At 43.1% G+C, this 23,184-nt stretch overlaps 1 protein-coding gene across 2 annotated transcripts in view; it reads right to left on the bottom strand.

Annotated features, from left to right (window-relative positions):
- Positions 1–23,184, bottom strand: part of dnah9 (dynein, axonemal, heavy chain 9) — a 507,475-nt gene that overhangs the window by 88,381 nt on the left and 395,910 nt on the right. For both annotated transcript variants that reach the window (XM_072558306.1, XM_072558307.1), the window contains exons 60-61: positions 4,620–4,813; positions 416–564 (exon numbers count right to left, since the gene is read on the bottom strand). In XM_072558306.1, the coding sequence (XP_072414407.1) occupies positions 416–564; positions 4,620–4,813 (343 nt within the window). The remainder of the gene's footprint in view (positions 1–415; positions 565–4,619; positions 4,814–23,184) is intronic.

Here is a 23,184-nt window from a genome sequence, read left to right as displayed (position 1 = left end):
GGAGGCAGTCACCAATGTACAGACCTATATGGATTGTTTTGACAGCAATTGACATAGCACCAGTGAATAATGATCTTTACCAAGGCTAAAATAAAATTTATATCTGATTTATGAATTGGCCCCTTGTAAGTCATAACCAAAGTGATGATTTGACAAAATACCTGACCCTTCAATATGGAGCATTAATTTGAGAAAATATGGTCTGTGATATTTTCAGATGCTTTCAATTTGACACTTACTGATTACAAATGAGCAAGATGATGCTTAATCTTTAGTTTATACATTTGGTCCCTTAACTTTGATATTAAATTCAGTTGCTCGATATTACAAATACTGTCTGAAAGATTCATTTTGCCAATAATGAACATTTGGTTCCATTCAGGAATCAGCAGTAAAAAAGCATGTGAAATATTACCATGTCTTTCTACATCCTTGAGTGGATCGACACCAGGAGAAAGGATAAAAAACATTGGTATGGCAGGACCAGACTCTTCAAAGGATGTTGAAAAATCCAATGACCTTCCTCCAACATACTTGGTGCCCAACTTTTCTTCAACAAAATCTCTGAGAGAAGGAAGACAGTTTTAACTGCATTACTATACTAACTGATTGCATTATATCTCAGGATTCAAATGCAGATTAACACACCACTAAAGTTGTTCATCTCTATGTATCAAGGGAGCTACTCTGAATAGATTCTTCAGGGGTGACAGGATGAACCTGATGGTGCACTGCACATCCATCTGACTGTCAACTCAAGGATGATTAGAGTGTGCTATGTACAGCACAAGTTTACCACAATTCTTCGAAGGCCACCTTCGTGTACAGCAATCAGATCAGAAATAGAAAAATAATGATTTGAAACCGACAGACAATGCAACGCATCACTAACTGAAAGACAGCCATTGTTAATTGTATGTTATGTTAAGATACACCGATGAGTGATCTTGTTTAATTAAGTACTTAGAGTCCTTATAAAGACAAACTGCTGAGTTAATAGGTAAGAAGCAAACAAATCTTATCCTGCATCCTGTGAATTAACCTATTATGAAGAAACGTATTCATAAAAGTATCAGATTCTAACTTCTCACCTCACCATCTGACTTTGGATTGATACATGGTACAGTACGATTTTGCTTTCCCTCATCTGGCTACTGCTAATTATCATGAGAATATGCAATTTCCTTGTTCAAATCTGCTGGCAATTTGTGAAGAAGAAAGCAGAATAAAGCAGCAATTGACCACTGCCCTCCTACTTCCCCATATCTGAAACACTCTACAGTTTAATTCACCAGAGAGTTCTCCTTTGAGGTAATGGTTTAATATCTACCAATTGCCAGTGTTCTATTTCAGGTTTATGGAAAATACATCCAAAATGTGAGAATTATTGCTGACTACCATGACATGTAATAAACATGCCAGGTTTCAGTGCAGAATGACAGAACTGTGCATTAAAGATTACTTGCTTGTTGGTGTTTATATATATTGCCTCGCAACCTCCAGTGGGGTTGGGGGACAAGCAACTGGGATTGTGACCTCCGAGACAGCAATGGTGGCTGTGTACCAGATACTCAGATACTACACTCCTGAGATACCTAGAAATTTACATAAATTGCATGACCTAACCCAAACAGTACAGAGTCCAATCCCTGACCCCAACATAACTTGCAGACTGGCAAGTGCCTTAATCCTTTTCTTGTGGCTGCATTCTTGTTGCTTGAACAGCTCACTCAACTCAACAATTCTCGGATCAAGCCGCACTAAATGTGAAGTATTAAAACGGGGTCACTGTAAAAAGAAACTTTTCCAAGCACTGTGGTAGGGTGATTGACCTTATTTATAAGTCTTAAAGAAGTGAGCAAAAATGGGTTGTAATGGACTCTTTCCTGCACGGGAATCTTTGAAAACAATACAACACAATGTGAATGAGAGTTATTTTCAGAGGAAATGTGCATATTGGGCACATAAATTGAGAAACATGGCCACGTTTTTTGATCTTACTCCTCTCTGACTGATTCCTCTCTGATATTGAACACCTTTCTCACACCCTCCGACTTGCAATGGAGGGGTGGGGAGATTTTGGGCAGGTGCTAATTCTCTTTTTTATTTATTCATTCACGGGCTGAGGCATTGCTGTTTGGGCCAGCATTTATTATCCATTCCTAATTGCAGTTCAAAGTCAACAGCTTTGCCGTGGATCTGGAGTCAGGTGTAGCCATACCAGGTAAACACGGTCGTTACTGTCACAAAAGGCTTTCAGTGAATCAAATTGAGTCTGGAGTCACATGTAGGCAAGTTTCCTTCCCTAAAGGACATAAGTGAGGCAGATGGTTTTGTTGCGACAATGATTACATGGTTATCATTGGTCACTTAATTCCAGATTTTTATTGCATTCAAATTCCATCATCTGCCATGGTCGGATTTAACCCCAGGTCCCCAGAACATTACCAGGGTCTCTAAGCCCAGCAATAATATCACCAGACTGTCACCTCCCCCAATAATGTACTGTTGGAGGTGGAAGCCCTTCCTGTGTCTGCAACTTTGTCCATGTTTACGGGACTCTCTGCCCTTCAATAGATCAAAGGACTATTTTGTTCATAAGGCTCCTTTGAACTCTTTTTTTAAATGACCTTTCTTTTAAGCTTTTCCTAGCTTTTAAATTATTTAAACTAATTTAACCTGAAAATTTCAGTGAAGTTAGTATAAAACTCTTAAGAATAGGAAAATACATGTCTTTTTTAAAAGACTAGGTCAAGTTTATACCAAAACTGCATCCAAAGTGTGCAATTCTGGCTTTAGTGAAGGTAGGTCATGGTGGGGAGGTCAGGACTGAAATCTTTTTCTATACAAGACACTTTGGGAAAATGTGCACTGAAGAAAGTTGAAAACAGTTGATCAGAACAGTAGATGTGATCTATATGGACTTCAGTAAGGCGTTCGACAAGGTTCCCCATGGGAGATTGATTAGCAAGGTAAGATGTCATGGAATACAGGGAGAACTAGTCATTTGGATACAGAACTGGATCAAAAGACAACAGAGGGTGGTGGCGGAGGGTTGTTTTTCAGACTGGAGGCCTGTGACCAGTGGACTGCCACAAGGATCGGTGCTGGGTCCTCTACTTTTTGTCATTTACGTAAATGATTTGGATGTGAGCGTAAGAGGTACAGTTAGTAAGTTTGCAGATGACACCAAAATTGGAGGTATGGTGGACAGCGAAGAGGGTTATCTCAGATTGCAACAGGATCTTGATCAGATGGGCCAATGTACAGAGAATTGGCAGATAAATTTTAATTCAGATAAATGCGAGCTGCTGCATTTTGGGAAAGCAAATCTTAGCAGGACTTATACACCTAATGGTAAGGTCCTAGGGTGTGCAGGTTCATAGCTCCTTGAAAGTGGAGTCGCAGGTAGATAGAATAGTGAAGGCAGCATTTGGTATGCTTTCCTTTATTGGTCAGAGTATTGAGTACAGGAGTTGGGAGGTCATGTTGCAGCTGTACAGGACATTGGTTAGGCCACTGTTGGAATATTGCGTGCAATTCTGGTCTCCTTCCTATCGGAAAGATGTTGTGAAACTTGAAAGGGATCAGAAAAGATTTACAAGGATGTTGCCAGGGTTGGAGGATTTGAGCTATAGGGAGAGGATGAACAGACTGGGGCTGTCTTCCCTGGAGCATCAGAGGCTAAGGGATGACCTGATAGAGTTTTACAAAACTATGAGGGGCATGGATAGGATAAATAGACAAAGTCTTTTCCCTGGGGCCAGGGAGTCCAGAACTGGAGGGCATAAATTTAGGGTGAGAGGGGAAAGATATAAAAGAGACCTGTGGGGCAACTTTTTCACACAGAGGGTGGCACAGGTGTAGAATGAGCTGCCAGAGGAAGTGGTGGAGGCTGGTACAATTGCAACATTTAAAAGGCATTTGGATGGGTATATGGATAGGAATGGTTTAGAGGGATATGGGCTGGGTGCTGGCAAGTGGGACTAAATTGGGTTGGGATATCTGGTCGGCATGGACAGGTTGGACTGAAGGGTCTGTTTCTGTGTTGTACATCTCTATGATTCTATAAAAGGGAATTTCCAGCACTGCTTGAGGGCCAAAAGGTGCAGCAAATTTACAGGTTTCTATCTATCTGATTGGATCATTGATCATATTCCCTTCTACCCACAAGATGTCCCATTTCCCCTCACCCCAATATACAGCTGCATCTCCTCTCTTCCACCTTCTGCAAATGTTGACCCGGACTGTAGCTTGCTGTCTTGTCTTGACCCATCCAATAGCTGGGCCAGCTCTCAATCTGACTGCATCAGCTGTGAAACTCAGGCTGTGAAACATAAAATTTGGCAGGATCTCCAAGAACCTCATATTCCAAGTTTCTAGACCACTAAACCGCTCCCTGCCCTCCCTGTTGCCTCTTCCAAGGAGATGAATAGAGAATACAAGAGGATAGTTAATATAGGATGAAACTGGATTGAACTGAACAGGAAAGGGTTTGCTTTCGAGAGTTTTATAATAAACAATATAACTATAACTCTGCTGGCATCAGATGAAAAGCAAAGGATGTGGTGTTTGTAACATGAGCCCTGATGAAGAAAAATAATAAATGTTGTTTTTACCGGACTGCATAGGTCATTCGATCAGGGCGCAATGCCCTCATCATACACAGTTGCTGTAAAGTTGTTTTGTTCTTCCATTCTTGTGGAAACTTCTCTTTTTCTGGACATTCAGACTCGACAAACTTCTTCCATCGCTTGGCAGAGCCTTCAATATCACGGTCAAGGTTTCGAAACTCATCCATAGTTGACAATGCCTAATATGGAGAAGGACAACAGTTATTTTTAGTTATAGTTATTAATGTTTCTCACAATTACATTCATCTCAGTGTCTGAATTTGCCATCCAACATATTATTCCACATCCCCAATTGCCCAGAGGGAAGTTAAGAGTCAACCATGTCGCAGTCACATGTCGGCCAGACCAGTGAAGGGTGGCAGTTCCCTTCACATCACTGAACCAGATGGGTTTTTCCAACAATCAGCAATGGATTCATAGTCATCATCATGCTCTTCATTTTTTTTTAAATTGAACTCAAATTCTACCATCTGCCATTGTGAGATTCAAACCTGGTCCTCAAAACGTTCCCTGTTTTTTTAGGATTAACAGTCCATTAGGTCATCACCTCCCCTTGATGCCACTGAAATCAAAGTGCAATGGCTATCCCTCAGGTGTCCTCCTGCCTACAACATATAAGCTTACTTTCACATTGAGAAACTGGCATCCAGCATCATTGTAATAAACAAATACAATATTATCTCTGCTGAAATATCTGCAGTGGGTCTAACCATCCATGAGACATAACTTGGAAATAAATTGTTCACATGTTGATTTGAAAGCAAAGCTGGAGATAATGTGTATTATGAATAACTGCCGTGTACTAAACCTCACAATGGAAATGTCACTCAAATGCTGTAGTGAAACAAAAGGTTATTCTCATTGCTTCTTTTTATAATGTCTTCTCTGCCAGTGTTGTTTCCTCTGCATCTTGCTTCTAAAACTGATTGTCAAATGCATACCTTGAGTATTCCTTGTTGTCAGGTATTTTGAGTGAATAGTCATTCTACATACTGGAATCTGAACAGCATTTCCCAGCATTTGATTTGAACATCATTGACTGAACTGGATATCCACATCCAAGTATACAGTGTCAAAGGGAGCAATGCAGAACACATGGAAGTATCAGCTCTTCATTTAAGAGTCAAAGAGGATGCCCTTTCGTCCATTAACTCTGTGATAACCTCGTGACACGAATCCCACTTCCCAGCACTTGGCCTTGAATGTTATGATTTTTCAAGTGCTCATCCAAGCCCTTTTTTTTTAAGAAAAGTATTGAGGTTTCGTTCCTCAATGACCCTCCCAGGCACTGCATTCCAGATGCCCACCATGTTCTGGGTGTAAAACCTTTACCTGAAAACCTGCTGCCAATTGTCATTATTGGACTTTCAATGAAGCAGAACAGCTGCTTTCTATCCACCCTGTCCTCATCATTTTATACAATTCAATCAAGATCCTCCCCTGCCCCCACAAACTTCCCTGCTCCAAGGAAAATAACCTGAGCTTATTCAGCCTCCATTTCATATTGTCCAACCCAGGCAACATCTTAATGAATATCTTCTGTAACCTCTCCCGTACAATTACACCCTTTCTCTAGTGAGATGACCAGAATGCACTCAGTACTCAAGATGTGGCCTAACATAGTTTTGTTCATCTCTAACATAACCTCCCTGCTCTTATAATCTACACTACAACTGATAAAGCAAGTATCCCATATGCCTTAACTACACTAATAACCTGTCCTGACCTTCAGGGACCTTTCAATAAGCACAAGATCCCTCTGTTCCTCTGAGCTTCTCAATGCCCTTGAATGCTCCTTTGTCTTGTTACTTCTTTCAAAGTGCGTCACCTCACACTTTTCATGGGGAAATTCAAATTGCTATTGATCTGCCCATCTGACCAACCCATTTATATCTTTCTGTAACCTGAGACTTTCTTCCTCACTTATTAACCACCTGGCTAATCTTTGTGTCATTCACAAACTTACTTATCATTCCTCCTAACATTATCATCTGCATTGTTTATATTACAACAAACAATAAGGGATCCATCACTGATCCCTGTGGTACACCTCCGGATAATGGCTTCCAGTTAACAAATCAGCCTTTTCTCGCCATTCTGTCTCCTACCATTCAGCCAATTTTGTATCCATCTTGCCAAGTCACCCTGGATCCCTTGTGTTTTTATCCTCTTCAGTCTCCACGTAGGATCTTGTCAAAGGCTTTCCTGAAGTCGATGTACATAACATCAGCTGCACTAACTTCATCTATGTACCTACTCACCTCCTTGAGAAATGCAAACAAATTTGTTGGGCTTGACCTCTCTTTCACAAAGCCATTCTGATTTATCCTTGATCAAACATTACCTCTTCACATGGAGACTAATTCTCTCCTTCAGCATTTTCTCCAACAGTTTATGAAAGGGAAAATTCTCAATGCTGTCACCATATTTGATATAGTACCTGTAATATGTGGGGAGGGTCATTGTCACCAGTCTTTGTTAGTGGTATTAATCTATATTTCTCATGCCAAATGGGGAAGGATGTCCACACATCGTCTTTGACAGAAGAGAGGCTCAATCTTGTGAAAGAGCAAACATTTATTACATGGCACATATTGCCAAGTCACATTACAGCTGAGACAAGTGATCCCTTGTGAGACATCAGGAACAACTTAAAAGTAAGCTCGCATTACTGTTACTGTAGCATTTCAGTACACCCATGACTACATTGGATCAAAAACACAAAACACTAGAGAACTTGCCAGCATCTGTGGAGTAAGAAACGGAGTTAACCTTTCAAGTTCAATGACCCACTTTCTGAACAGAGTACACAAAACACCAGTGCCCTTCTCCCAAGAAGTCTTGTATATTGTTTAGATGAAGCTTATGTTGTGATGTTGGTTAACCCTTTCAGATACTGTCCAATTTAATACTTCTGATCTGATTTTCCCTAGTAGGGAATTGCTGAGGCTAAATACATCACCCTTGAGTCGCCCAGATCAATTAATTCGTACTTATGCTGTACCAAGACTGGGTTTCTTCTTGTTCCAGGACTCAACTAATCATCATTGCAACCAGTTGAGCCACTGGACCTAAGCTAGCCTGCTTTATTTAAGTCACGTTAGCTGGCTATTTGGTGTCACATACAGATGGAAATATCAATCTTCAGAATGGATGTAAGTTGGCACTCCATGTTCTGATGAAGATAAATTGCTGGTCATGAAATAGAGGGGAAGCCTCACCAAAGGCGTAGTTTCAGTTCTGACAAAATATATTACCTCCATAAAGGCAAAACATTGTGCACACTGGAAATCTAAAACAGACAGAGAAAATGCTGGAGAAACTCAGCAGTCTGACAGTGTCTGTAAAGGGAAGAGAAGTTAATGTTTTGAGACTGGTATGACTCTTCAGAAGAGAACTGACTTCTGAAGAGGAGTCATAACAGACTCAAAAGATTAATTCTCTCCACACGTGATGCCAGACCTGATGAGTTTCTTCAGCATTTTGTATGTTTATCGCACGTGTATGTTGGCTTCATGTAACTATCAACCATTATCATCACAGTAACACACCTGGGCAGAGATGGTTTTTATTTTAAATATTTTTAAGAAAAGATAAGTAAGATCTGTGTACTAGTGCCAGAATGCAAGTTGCCTGCATTTGTCCTCCATGTACTTCCTACACGCTGTTCTTTTTTATTCACTCGTGGGCCAGGGCATTGCTGGCTGGTCAGCATCTATTGCCTATCTCAAATTGCATTACAAAAGCTGCCTCCTTGAATCACTGCAGTCCATGTGCTGTAGGTTGACTCACAATGCCCTTTGAAGCAGAATTCTAGGATTTTGACCCAGCGACAGTGAAGGAACGGCGATATATTTCCGAGTCAGGACAGTGTATGGCTTGGAGGAGAGCCTGAATGTGGTGGTGCTCCCGTGTATCAGCTGCTCTTGTCCTTCCACATGGAAGTGGTCATGGGTTTGGAATGAGGCATTCTCTGAGGATCTTTGGTGAATTTCTACAGTGCATCTTGTAGATCGTACACACTGCTATTACTCAGTGTTGGTGGAGGAGGGAGTGAATGTAGTGCCAATCAAGCGGGCTACTTTGTCCTGGATGGTGTCAAGCTTCTTGAGTGTTACTGGAGCTGTATTCATCCAGTCAATCGGGGATTATTCCATCATACTCATGACTGTGCTTTGCAGATGGTGGTCAGGCTTTGGGGAGTCTGGAGGTGAGTTACTTGCCACAATAGTCCTAAACTCTGACCCACTTTTTTAGTCATTGTGTTTATGGGGTGAGTCCAGTTGCATTCCTGTTAAATGGAAACCCTTCAGGTAACACCACCGAATGACAAGGGGCAGTGGTTAGACTGTCTTTTATTGGATATGGTCATTGCCTTGATAATGCATATGCTATTTGCCATATGTCAGCCCAAAGCTGGATATTGTCCAGATCTTTTTGCATTCGAACAAGGATTGCTTCACTAATCTGAAGGGTCATGAATGGTGCTGAACATTATGCAATCATCGGCAAGCATCTCTATTTTTGATCTTATGATGGAGGGAAGGATATTGATGAAGCAGCTGAAGATGATTGGACCTGGGCTAGTAGCTGAGGAACTCCTGCAGAGACAACCTACACAGCACCTTCATCATCCTGCAATGATACTGCTGTCCTGACCTTAGATCCACAGAAATATCATTTTCTTGGCTCAGGAAAAAGGGAGGTAAAAAAGGGATGAGAATCATAGAATCCATACAGTGTGGGAACAGGCCCTTTGGCCCAACAAGTCCACACCGACCCTCCAAGGAGTATCCCACCCAAACCCATTCCCCTACTACTCAACATTTACCCCTGACTAATGCACCTAACCTACGCATCCCTGAACATTATGGGCAATTTAGCATGGCCAATACACATTGCACATCTTTGGACTGTGGGAGGAAACCCACATAGACATGGGGAGAATGTGCAAACTCCACACAGACAGTTGCCCGAGGCTAAAAGTGAACCTGGGTCCCTGGCACTGAGGGGCAGTAGTGCTAACCACTGAGCCACTGTGCCATCCTGTAAGACACTGCAACATTTTACCTTTGTGTTTAACTCTACTTGCGCTTCTCACCTGGAATCTTTGAAAGATTTATGAAAACTATTTTGCTGCAAACTCTGGCCTAATATTTTAAGTATGGTTTTCCCAATTAAAGTTCCTATCTTTGTACCTTTGTAAAGGATTCCCAAGCTGTCCTTCCAGGCATGGAAGATTAATTGCTCTTGTAATGTGCACAACTCCTACAAGGCAAAGCTAATAAAGTTCCAAGGCATGGCAGTCTTTCCAAAGTGTCACCTCAATTCCCCATTATTAGAGTCCACAAGTGCCAGGATAGCCTCAGAAACCAATAGTGAGCCTTACGCTGACTTACAGGTGGTCTGAAGGCAGGCTCAAGGCTGACCAGGAATAGCAGGAATGCGGAGACCTGCAGTTGTGCACTCCACGCTTTCTGGTACATGATCAAGCTAGGAGGCAGACTGATGCCGAATGTACCGTCATTAAAAATGGAGCATAACAAATTTGCACTGAGCCTGACTTGAATAGGTAATCTGACATTTCTGTGTCTGTACAAAATAAAATCAGCTTACAGTCTTTCTTTATCCTGCTTACAAAAGGTTTAAAGACAGTAACATTAATTGGGAAAACCACAAAGAAAATACTGGGCCGAATACAGTAAAAAAAAATGCATAAATGTTTCAAAGTCTTCAGCTGAAGAGTGGAAATTATGTGAAAGACCAACAGGCAAATCCATTTTCTACCTGCTCTGCCATCAGCTTCTTAAAAGCAGCTTTTCACTCTGTGACTCACTGTTTACGTGAATTGAAAGTGTGAGGCTGTTGTATTTCCATAGCAAAAAAGAACTTAAAAAGGCCATAGGTGAAACAGGTGCAGTGTGTGTCTGTGTGTGAGTGTGTGTCTGTCTGCAGAGGGTGAAACCCTATATATTTTAGTAATCGGGACCTACAGGATCAAGTGATTTATCAAATATTCCAGTGATCAAGAGACCACCTAATCAATATAAAGATACACACACAGTAATAGAAACGTGATGCAGGGGCGTACACATCTCTGTTAAACTTTATTTATAGCACAAATCACTTCAATAATAATGCAACTTTACCTTGAATAAGACTCACCAGCACTCACACCCTACTTGAACATTGTGGAGATTGTGATAATGAAGTAAACCCAGTTTTTCAGGTATATAATGTTGCCAGTTTATCAAAAGTGCTGGTTCACAAGATGCTAGTTAATACAAAGTTTACAGTATATGTAACTTCCAGTAAATGCAAACATGCCAAACTGCAAGCTCAACTGACAATCCTAACTTGGTCATTAGTGTTATTCAGAATTATCCAGCTAATTTGAACAATTGCAGAATCACATCTAATGTTGGACACTGTGTTGAAATCTTTGCAAACGTAGGCTGGTTGGGTACAGTTTGGTGCAAACACCCAAAGAGACATGCTGTTTGATACAATCGGTCAGTTTTTCGGACATATGGCCTGCATCACATTGGCACTGAAATTCATATATCACATTACTCATTTGTGTGATAGGCAGAACATCTTTTTGGCTTAATGGCATCATTCTATGAGTAGGAAACACCACAGGTGTTGCATAGTAATAACGTCAAACATCTAACCTTCTCATGGTGATTCAAACCTTGGAGTTATCAACTCTTCCAGGGGGATTCTGAAGTAGATGGAGACATTTTCAGGACTACCTTCGAGCCTTCTATGAGTTTGTGCGATATATGAGAAATGATCTGATCAGGGTAGCTATTATCCCGGGATGTGTTTGATGTTCCTTACTTCAACAGCAAGGTTGCAACGAGAACAAATAGCTTGGCCCTACACAAGAGTTCGCCAATAAAGCAACCGCATAGCATGTGACTTTGTATGAATCTCAATGTGCATCCTAACCAGTAAGGATGAATTGATGGAAGACAGCTTTGTAAACATCCTTGGCTGATTTCTCAAGCAAGGCATTAGGAAGGTAAACTTGTTTCACTGGTCCATTTCAAACATGAATTTGAGAACAAGATGGAGGCCATTAAGGCAAGTACCTTTGGATTCAAATATAGCAAATATGTCATTTATATATTGCAAATATGCAAGGGGTGGGAGGTTAGAAGCTATTTCACGGGTTTCTCACAGAATCTTCAAATATATGTACAACAGCTGAGCCGAGTGGGGATTGAATGGCACACAAGGTGTCAGTGAAACTGAACTCAACTGCACAAATTGCAGAGTTCTTACAGAGAATGTATACTGATTCATTGGTGGTCAGTCTAGATCACCACGATATAGTGCTGCAGTGCAGATGTCTAAGCCTTCCTTGAATGGTAGATTGGTGAGTAGATTTCCAATTCAAATGAGTGTATGGATACTACACTGCTATTGATATGCAAGCCCTATATTGCTTTCACAAATTTAATGGAATTGTTCATCGTGTAGATAAAAAAAATGCTCAAAACTAGTTGTACTAATTTACCCAACCATTTGGCCAGTTTATTTTATGGAGAACAGATCAATAAATAGGGTATAAAAGGTCATCATTTTTGTATATCTTGACAGCCAATAGATGCAGTGATCTATGAGGATGAACGTTTTCAAATGTATCAACCTGCAGATCATTGCTCTCCACAAGAGTTGGTTTTCCTTGAGTTGGTATTACTACAAATTGCCCTGATGAATGCAAGGTGAAAAGATTTAACAAAATGTGTCTTTTAACTCGAATCTAGTTTTGCTGTGAACTTAAACGTTTGTTGTTTGGTGTACATCTGCGCTTAAATGTATAAAACAAAATAACTCCACTGCATGTCACAAGGGCATCCAATGTCATTGGAAAGACTGCAGGACTTGATGAGGAATGGATATTGAGAAAAGCAGAATTGAATGAAGGAGAAGCAAATGCATGTGCTTCTCCAATTTATGTGGTTGAAATGGAAAATGGAGTTTTGAATTAAGTGCTTCAAAGCCAATTAATCAAATCAGCAGTTTATGTAATATTGACTATGTCTGATATATTCCTTTTTGTTACTCTGTGTTCCTATGTTAATTTACCTTGGCATGGCAAAAATGTGCTTCCCATTAATTCTAATCCTCAGGGAAATTTGGAAAAATCAATGTACATTTACAACTAGAAGAATGATTACCTTGCACTAAACTGTAAAATAAAGGCTGGTCATCTACTATCATTTAAAACACTGAAATGTAATTGGTGCAATGCAGCCTAACTATTTCAATTTTATTTTACTCCAACTGAGGGGACAGTTAGAAAGCAGCGATAGAAATATTCAAACGAGAACCACTTGGTTCAATTAAAAAACAACTTGATTTTTGAGGACTTTTGACTTCTGCAAATATTTGTTCAACAGCATTTAGCAATGGGACAGGGTTCACCATAAACATTGTGGCTTCAGATGCTTTTCCGTTGTGTTGTCATATTGTCAAGGACTATGTTGGTGACCATTTAACACACTTATTTTTGACCAATGCCCTGTCTAACAATGGGGGTTAACGCAGCAGAGAATTCATCCTGGGGGAAAAAGAAGCATGGTAATGGGAGGATGAGGCAACCATGGTTGACTAGGGAAGTCAGGGGTAGCATAAAAGCAAAAGAGAAAGCAATACAATGTGGCAAAGGGCAATGGGAAACTTATAAAAACCAACAGAGGGCAACAAAAAAGGAAATAAGAAGGGAGAAGTTTAAATCTGGGGGTAAGCTAGCCAATAATATAAAAGGAAGACTATAAGAGTTTCTTTAGATATCTAAAGGGCAAAAGAGAAGCAAAAGTGGACATTGAGCCACTGGAAAATGACGCCAGAGAGGCAATAGTGGGGAACAAGGAAGTGGCTAAGGAACTGAATAATTACTTTGTGTCAGTCTTCATGGTGGAAGACACGACTAATATCCCAAAAGTTCAAGGGAGTGAGGGGGCAGAGCTGAGTATGGTGGCCATCACTAAGGAGAAGGTGCTAGAAAAACTGAATGGCCTGAAGGAGGGTAAATCATCTAGACCAGATTGACTACACCCAGAGTTCTAAGGGAGATAGCTGAAGAGATAGTGAAGGTGTTAGTGGTGATCTTTAGGAATCGCTAGAATCAGGGAGGAATGGGGTGTTCCACAAGGCTCAATGTTGGGACCACAACTTTTTACTTTATCCACTAACAATTTAGATGAAGGAATTGAGGGCATTCTGGCTAAGTTTGCAGATGATACAAAGATAGAGAGAGGGTCAGGTAGCATTGAAGACGTGGTGAGGCTGCAGAAAGATTTGGACAGGTTAGGAGAATGGGCAAAGAAACGGCAGATGGAGTACAATGTGGGAAAGTGAGAGGTCAGGCACTTTGGTAGGAAGAATAGAGGCATGGACTATTTTCTAAATGAAGAGAAAGTAGGACCCAAGGGCATAGCCTTAGAGTGGGAAGACCATTTAGAACAGAGAGAAGGAGAAACTTCTTCAGCCAGAGAGTGGTGAATCCATGGAATTTACTGCAACAGAAGGCTGTGGAGGCCAGGTCATTGAATGGTTTTAAGACTGAGAAAGATAGCCTCTTGAGTATCAAGATAATCAAGGGTCACAGGGAGAAAGCAGCAGAATGGGGTTGAGAAATCTATCAGCCATGATTGAAGGGTGGAGCAGACTCGATGGGCTGAATGGCCTAATTTCTGCTCCTGTGTCTTATGGTCTTAATTGTACATTAATACTCATTGCTTGTTTGCAAGTGATGGGAATTAATTGAACTGTTACATGAGCACACTATAAAATAAGCTAACATAGGGTTGAATTGTAGTTGTCAGTATAGGAGGTAAATGCTAAATAACTAAATTATACATAATCTAAATAAATATAAGGTTGATTAGAGTGCAGATTCATAGTTTCTCGAAATAAGGGTTTAGTATGCTTTCCTTTATCGGTCAATGCATTGAATATAGGAGTTGGGAGGTCATGTTGTAGCTGGACAGACATTGGTTAGGCCACTTTTGGAATATTGTGTGCAATTCTGGTCTCCCTGCTACAGGAAGAATGTTGTGAAACTTGAAAGGGTTCAGAAAAGATTTACAAGGAGATTGCCAGGGTTGGAGGGCTTGAGCTGTAGAGAGAGGCTGAATAGGCTGGGGCTGCTTTCGTTGGAGTGTTGGAGGCTGAGGAGCGACCTTATAGAGGTTTATAAAATCATGAGGGGTGTGGATAGGGGAAATAGACAAGGTATTTTCCCCAGGGTCAGGGAGTCCAGAACTAGAGGGCAGAGGTTTAGGGTGAGTGGGGAAAAGTTTAAAAGGGACCTAAGGGGTAACTTTTTCATGCAGAGGGTGGTGTGTGCATAGAGTGAGTTGCCAGAAGAAGTCGTGGAGGCTGATACAATTATAACATTTGAAAGACATCTGGATGGTATATGAATAGGAGAGTTTAGAGGGATGTGGGCTAAGTGCTGGCAAATGGGATTAGATTTATCTAGGATGTCTGGTCAGCATAGAAGAGTTTGACCAAAGGGTGTGTTTTTGTGCTGTACATCGCTATGACTCTATGACATTTCTAATCTACAAAGCCAGCTGGTGAAGGATAGCAAAGGGAGCACTATGATGGGAGGTAAGCAATAGCTACATGGATCATTATTCCGATCCCAAGCAATGTAGCATCTCTGACAATGATTATATCACTGGTACATTTGACTTATTTTTGAATTGAGAACTAAATAAATGAGACTTTGACAAGAATCATTTAAAATTATGACTCAAAATTAAAATGGAACAGTGGCTGAAATGTTGACTTCTTGAAACACAAATGGAACGCATAGGCTTTAGTGCTGGGTAGTACAATCATGCGAACATACAAAGTTGCTATCAGCAGAACATTGGAGAAACTCAGCCAGTCTGGCAGAACTGAAAATGATTGCTGAAGAACAGTCATACCAGACCTGAAATGTTAACTCTGTTTCTGTCTCCGCAGATGCTCCCAGGTCTGCTGAGTTACTCCAGCATTCACTGCATTTGTTTCAGAATTCCAACTTCCAGATTGTTGAGCTTCTATGTCGTGGTGAGGCACAATGCACTGTACCTTACCCTGCAATTCCCGCCTCACTCTGTGTGGAGTTTGCACATTCTCCCCGTGTCTGCATGGGTTTCCTCCGGGTGCTCCGGTTTCCTCCCACAATCCAAAAAAAAATGTGCAGGTCAGGTGAATTGGCCAGGCTAAATTGCCCGTAGTGTTAGGTGAAGGGGTAAATATAAGAGAATGGGTCTGGGTGGGTTACGCTTCGGCGGGTCGGTGTGGACTTGTTGGGCCGAAGGGCCTGTTTCCACACTGTAAGTTATCTAATCAACTTCCAGCCAAATTGGAAGAATGAAGGAAGAACCTGACAAGGCCCAACAGAAACAGAAGAGTGTATGAGGTTTGCAGGAAAGGATGCTGTGGGGAACCTGGTCTGTCCTACTCAGCCAATGAACTTCTGAATGGTTTTATGTCACATGTATTTTATGAAAAATATAACAAGGTACAATGAAAAGCATTCATATGTTGCTACAACATGGTGCAATTTTGCTAGTTTAAGAAAGGTAGAAAAATGAAAAGTTATAGCTGAAAGAGAAGTGCATCTACGTTGAAGTTTGGAGCCACTCAGCACTACCAACCTCTCGCCTCCTTGTTCGTCAGACCCAATTTAAAGTGAAGTCGCCAATCCTCAGGCGCCATCTTTAATCACTGGGCCGATTTACCTCAGCCACCACCTGTGCCACACCCACCAACATCAGTGTATCTCTCTGTGACCCACCTTGTAGTGCTACCATGATGCCCTTCCATCATCGACCGGTCACTGCCAGCACCGGACCCAACAAACAACAAAGTTGCTGATTCTCAGGTATTATCTCTCGCTGCTGAGCCTACCTCACAGAGGTTGCATCAGGGTCAATACTTGCTGTTATTCAAATCAGGATGGTCTTTAGGCATTGACCACACTGATTGACAAGATATTCAGCCAATGAGCATCGGGGAACCATGTACATTGTCTGCAACCCCTCTCCAAGAATATCATGGCATGTGTTACGAGATTCCTGGTCAGTCGAGTGATGGAAAGAATGGAAGGAATGGAAGGGGTTCTCTCGACACTATTCGTAACTCCAGACAATACCAGGCACATGAAAGTGAATGTTGCCAGAGCAATTCAGATTCTATGAGTGAGCTGTGACACACTCATGTGCACCAGAAACCTGTTCTGTCAATGCCATAGGGATGAAATCCTGGAAGCACAATAAAATGAATGAAACTATGACATGCCAATGAGTCATTGAAATGGCGCCGGAAAAAGAGATCATGGCATATCACATCACACCACTTTACAGACCAATTAACTTTCTAGTGACTTCTGCACTTAATGAGCATCTTTCCTTATATAAATCACGCCATGTGTTATGTTCAGATTAAAAAGGATCCCACGAATCTACATTTCTGGCAGAGCTGAATCAGTCCACTTGCAACACATTTACCTCATAGCTTCGCTAGGATTGCTGCTGAAGGACAAAACTCCCTAAGCACCAACCATTTATTTTCTAAATTAGTATTATCTTTCATGCACAGTAAACTCCACTGAGTGTTAAAAACTATCAAAAACACTTCAATTAATTTAATTTACAGTCGCCTACACTGCCTCCTGCTGCAGAAGCATGGTCTGAATGCTGAATTAAAGCAAGACGTTGAAAATATTTTTTTTTTAAATACATTTTACATCAACTTAATCTTCTTCAGGGATTGCCATGGCTACTATTGACAACACGAGTGCAAAGGATTTAAAAATATTACATGCTCTAACAGATTTATTATTGCAGAGTAAATTACGCAAACTAAGTTACACAACTCATTTCACTCATGCCCCTCATGAATTTTAAAACTGGACAAAAAAAAAACAGACGAGCATAAGCAGTATTCCGAACTGGATCCTGGCATCAAACACTGTGTAAAATCTCGGAACGTCTTTAAGAGCATCCTCACTGAAATCCGCAACTTAGACCTTCTTGCGGCACAGTGGCTGTGACCCTATCCCTGGACTGTGAAGCCAGATTCAAGTCCCACCTGCTTCAGAGAACATGTGTCTGAACACTTTGATGAGAAAAAACAGGAGACACTCACAATTGCTAACTCAGAACTGGCAGGTGCTGTGTCCCCACAGTAACCCGGGTCAGTGCTGTGTCCCCATAGTAACCCACGTCAGTGCTGTGTCCCCACAGTAACCCGGGTTGGTGCTGTGTCCCCACAGTAACCCGGGTTAGTGTTGTTCACCCACAATAAGCTGGGTCTGTGCTGTTCCCCACAATAACCCGGGTTAGTGCAGTGTCCCCACAGTAACCTGGGTCAGTGCTGTGTTCCCACAGTAACCCGTGTCAGTGCTGTGTCCCCACAGTAACCTGGGTCAGTGCTGTGTCCCCACTGTAACCCAGGTCAGTGCTGTGTCCCCTCTGTAACCCGGGTCAGTGCTGTGTCCCCACTGTAACCCAGGTCAGTGCTGTGTCCCCACTGTAACCCGGGTCAGTGCTGTGTCCCCACTGTAACCCGGGTCAGTGCTGTGTCCCCACTGTAACCCGGGTCAGTGCTGTGTCCCCACTGTAACCCGGGTCAGTGCTGTGTCCCCACTGTAACCCGGGTCAGTGCTGTTCACCCACAGTAACCCAGGTCAGTGCTGTTCCCTCACAGTAACCCAGGTCAGTGCTGTGTCCCCACAGTTACCCGGGTCAGTGCTGTTCACCCACAGTAACCCGGGTCAGTGTTGTTCACCCATAATAAGCTGGGTCTGTGCTGTTCCCCACAATAACCTGGGTCAGTGCTGTGTCCCCCACAGTTACCCGGGTCTGAGCTGTGTCCCCACTGTAACCCAGGTCAGTGCTGTGTTCACCCACAGTAACCCGGGTCAGTGTTGTTCCCCCATAATAAGCCGGGTCTGTGAGACTCCTCACAATAACCTGGGTCGGTGCTGTGTCCCCACACTAACCCGGGTCTGTGCTGTTCCCCACACTAACCCGGGTCTGTGCTGTTCCCCACACTAACCTGGGTCTGTGCTGTTCCCCACAGTAACCCGGTTCTGTGAATGTTAATCCACAGTAACCCAGGTCAATCTTGTTCAACCATAATAAGCTGGGTCTATGCTGTCCCCTCACAGTGACCTGTGTCTGTGCTTTCCCCTACAATGACCTGGGTCAGTGCTGTGTCCCCAGTGAAACCCGGGTCAGTGCTATGTTCCTCCACTGTTACCTGGGTCAGTGCTGTGTCCCCACTGTAACTCGGGTCAGTGCTGTGTCCCCATAGTAACCCGAGTCAGTGCTATGTTCCCCCACTGTTACCTGGGTCAGTGCTGTGTCCCCACTGTAACTCGGGTCAGTGCTGTGTCCCCCACAGTTACCCGGGGAAGTGCTGTGTTCCCCACAGTAACCTGGGTCAGTGTTGTTCCCCATAATAAGCCGGTTCTGTGCTGTTCCCCCACAGTAACCCGGGTCAGTGCTGTTCCCCCACTGTAACCCAGGTCAGTGCTGTTTCCCGACAGTAACCCGGGTCAGTGCTGTTCCCCCACAGTAACCCGGGTCAGTGCTGTTCCCCCACAGTAACCCGGGTCAGTGCTGTTCCCCCACAGTAACCCGGGTCAGTACTGTACACCCACAGTAACCTTGGTCTGTGCTGTTAACCCACAGTAACACGGGTCAGTGCTGTGTCCTGACAGTAACCCGGGTTAGTGCTCTGTCCCATCAGTTACCCGGGTCAGTGCTGTTCACCCACAGTTACCCGGGTCAGTGCTGTGTCCTCCACAGTTACCCGGGTCTGTGTTGTTCCCCCAAAATAAGCCGGGTCTATGCTGTGACCCCACAGTGACCCGGATCTGTGCTGTTCCCTCACAGTAACCTGGGTTAGTGCTGTTAACCCACAGCCCGGGTCAGTGCTGTGTCACCACAGTAACCCAGGTCTGTTCTGTGTCACCACAGTAACCCGGGTTTGTGTTGTTCAACCATAAGAAGCCGGGTCTATGCTTTTACCCCACAGTGACCTACGTCTGTGCTTTCCCCTACAGTGAGCCAGGTCAGAGCTGTGTCCCCAATGAAACTTGGGTACGTGCTGTTCCCCTACTGTAACCTAGGTCAGTGCTGTGTCCCCACAGTAACCCGGGTCAGCGCTGTGTCCCCACAGTAACCCGGGTCAGCGCTGTGTCCCCAACAGTAACCCAGGTCTGTGCTGCTCCCCCACAGTAACCCAGGTCAGTGCTGTTTCCCCACGGTAACGTGGGTCAGTGCTATGTCCCCACAGTAAGCCAGGTCAGTGCTATGTCCCCACAGTAACCTGGGTCAGTGCTATATCCCCACAGTAATTTGGGTCAGTGCTGTGTGCCCCACAGTGACCCAGGTCAGTGGTGTTTTTGCGCAATGACCCTGGTCAGTGCTCTGCCCCGAGGATAACAGATTTCACAGCAGTACAGGGAGTCCGGTAATGATTTTCTACATTTTATGAGCGGTATGTGCCACCATTTTATTTCTTCTACCTCACACTCACACTCTAACTCTGCCAGTGTCCTCTTATCTCCTGCAGGTTCATTAGCCACAACTGTCAAAATTGATTGCATCATGTCCACTCAATGGCTTTCACCCACCTCATACTCTTGAAATACTCATCTTCCTTCCCTCTGCTTATTCACTCACTGGGAACACTTTATCACCTCTCATGCTTTTAAATATCACAATGCTCTTCCATCATATTCAAACTCTCCCTCCTCCTCGTTACAGGAACAAATTAAGATTCGTGACCCGTGGATGACAGGTGAAATGGTACGACTAGCCAAGAGGAAAATGGAAGTGTACATAAGGTCTGGGCAGCGAAGAACAGAACGGGCCCTGGAAGAATATCAGAAGAGTAGGACAAGTCTTAAATGAGGAATCAAGCGGGCTAAAAGGGGTCATGAAATAACTTTAGCGAGCAGACTTTAGGAGAATCCCAAAGCATTTTATTCTTATATAAGAAGCAAGCAGGTAACTAGAGAAAGAAACTAAAAGATAATGAAGGAAGGCTGTGTCAAATCTGAGAGAATGGGTGAGATTCTGAATGATTAGTTTGCATCAGTGTTCACTGAGGAGAGAAACATGAAGAATCTTGAGATTAGAGTTAGAAGTTTGATTAGTCTGGATCACGTTGGCATAAGTAGGGAAGATGTGTTGGGTATGCTAGGAGGTTATTAAGGTGGACAAATCCCCAGGACTGGATGGGATTTATCCCAGGTTGTTGAGGGAGGCGAGAGGGGAAATAGCTGGGGCCCTGACAGATATCTTTGTGGCATCCTTAAATACGGGTGAGGTGCCAGAGACTGGAGGGTCGCTCATGTTGTCCCCTGCACAAGAAGGGTAGTAGGAATATTCCGGGTAATACAGACCAGTGAGCCTGGTGGGAAAGTTGCTGGAGAAGGTACTGAGGGATAGGATCTATTTATATTTAGAAAAGAATGGGCTTATCAGTGATAGGCAACATGGTTTTGCACGGGAGAGACCGTGCCTTACCAACTTAATAGAGTTCTTCGAGGAAGTGACCAAGTTGATGGATGAAGGAAGGGCTGCTGATGTCATATACATGGACTTTAGTAAGGCATTTGATAAGGTTCCCCGTGGTAAACAAATGGAGAAAGTGAAGTCACATGGTGTGCAGGGTGTTCTAGCTAGGTGGATAAAGAACTGGTTGAGCAATAGGAGACAGAGTAGTAGTTGAAGGGAGTTTCCCGAAATGGAGAAAGGCAACCAATGGTGTTCCACAGGGATCAGTGCTGGGGCCACTGTTATTTGTGATATACATCAATGGTCTGGAAGAGGGCACTGTTGGTATAATCAGCAAGTTTGCAGATAACACGAAGATTGGTGGAGTTGCAGAAAGTATAGGAGACTGTCAAAGAATACAGGAGGATATAGATACACTGGAGTGTTGGTTGGAGAAGTGGCAGATGGAGTTCAATCCAGACAAATGTGAGGTGATGCATTTTGGCAAGACTAATTCTAGAGCAAATTATACAATGAACGGAAGAACCTTGGGAAAAGTTGGTGGGCAGAGAGATCTGGGAGTGCAGGTCCATTGTACCCTGAAGGTTACTGCACAGGTGGATAGAGTGGTCAAGAAGACATATAGTATGCTTGCCTTCATTGGACAGGGTATTGAGTATAAGAGCTGGCAAATCATGTTAAAATTGTACAAGACATTGGTTTGGCCGCATTTAGAATACTGTGTACAGTTCTGGTCGCCACGTTACCAAAAGGATGTGGACGCTTTGGAGAGGGTGCACAGAAGGTTTATGAGGATGCTGCCTTGTATGGAAGGTGCTCGCTATGAAGAGAAATTGAATAGGTTAGGTTTATTTTCATTAGAAAAAAGGAGATTGAGGGGGGACCTGATTGAGGTTTACAAAATCATGAAGGGTATAGGCAGGGTGGATAGAGACAAACTTTTTCCCAGTGTGAAGGATTTATTAACGCTTTCAAGGTGAGAGGTGAAAAGTTTAAGGGAGATACTAACGGTAAGTACTTCACACAGAGGGTGGTTTGGAACGTGTTGCCAGCAGTGACATATACATGGGTAGGTGGGGAGCAGAGGGATACAGATGCTTCGGAATTGACCGACAGGTTTAGACAGTACATTTGGATCAGTTCAGGCTTGGAGGGCCGAAGGGCCTGTTCCTGGGCTGTAAACTTTCTTTATTCTTTGTTCTTCTTTGTAAATTAGCCCGGCCTCCAGACTGGTATCTCTGCAACACTCTGACTGTCCTTCCCAGAATTCCTGGACTGCTCCCACTTGACCTGCAGTACAGACTATAGCCCAATCCCTGGACTCTGATTTGGACAGATTTGGATTCCTGCACTCTGTTCGGATCAAGTGGATGACTGATGTGGGCATATACCCGGATTGGAATCAAACAAACCCTTGGACTCTGACTGACCTGGCTGGGACCCCCTGACAGGCCATCCTGCCCCCTCACACCACTGGAGCTTGCTTCCCTTTGCCTTTCAGCCAGGGACATCTGTTTGAAGCTGATGTTGTATGTTTGGCACACAGGCAGCTGCTTTGTGCTACGTTGTGATGTTGATGTCATCCAGTGCCACACAGAAGATTTCACCCAGGGTTTCTTTCTCCTGCACCCCACCCCATAGATGGCCAAAGAAATGGGCAGCATCTGGGGGTGAAAAGAGGAGCCTGGAAGCCACTCTGGCCACGGCTGTAATTGTTGAGATGAAGTAAATGCAAAACATTCATATTTAAACCAACTGGATCTGGACCTACAGACGCAGACGGTAAATTGAAACTGCCACACACTTAGAAATGCTAATTTCTAGCTCCAAGTCACTAATCCCTTCGAGTTGCGCAGACTTTTCTTTCTGTGCTTCTTTATCTTTGGATTCTTTTACACTCGGTTGCAACCTATCCCAGCCCCAGTCATTGCATCTTTGTCAGTCCTAAATACTCAAGCAATTTCAAACTATATTTACCCAGATTGAAACTTGCACAACAGTTT

This window comes from Chiloscyllium punctatum, chromosome 39 (assembly GCF_047496795.1).
Source record: "Chiloscyllium punctatum isolate Juve2018m chromosome 39, sChiPun1.3, whole genome shotgun sequence".
Taxonomy (NCBI): Eukaryota; Metazoa; Chordata; class Chondrichthyes; order Orectolobiformes; family Hemiscylliidae; genus Chiloscyllium; species Chiloscyllium punctatum.
The sequence above is the reverse complement of the archived record's forward strand: the minus strand, read 5'-3'. Positions and strand labels throughout refer to the sequence as shown.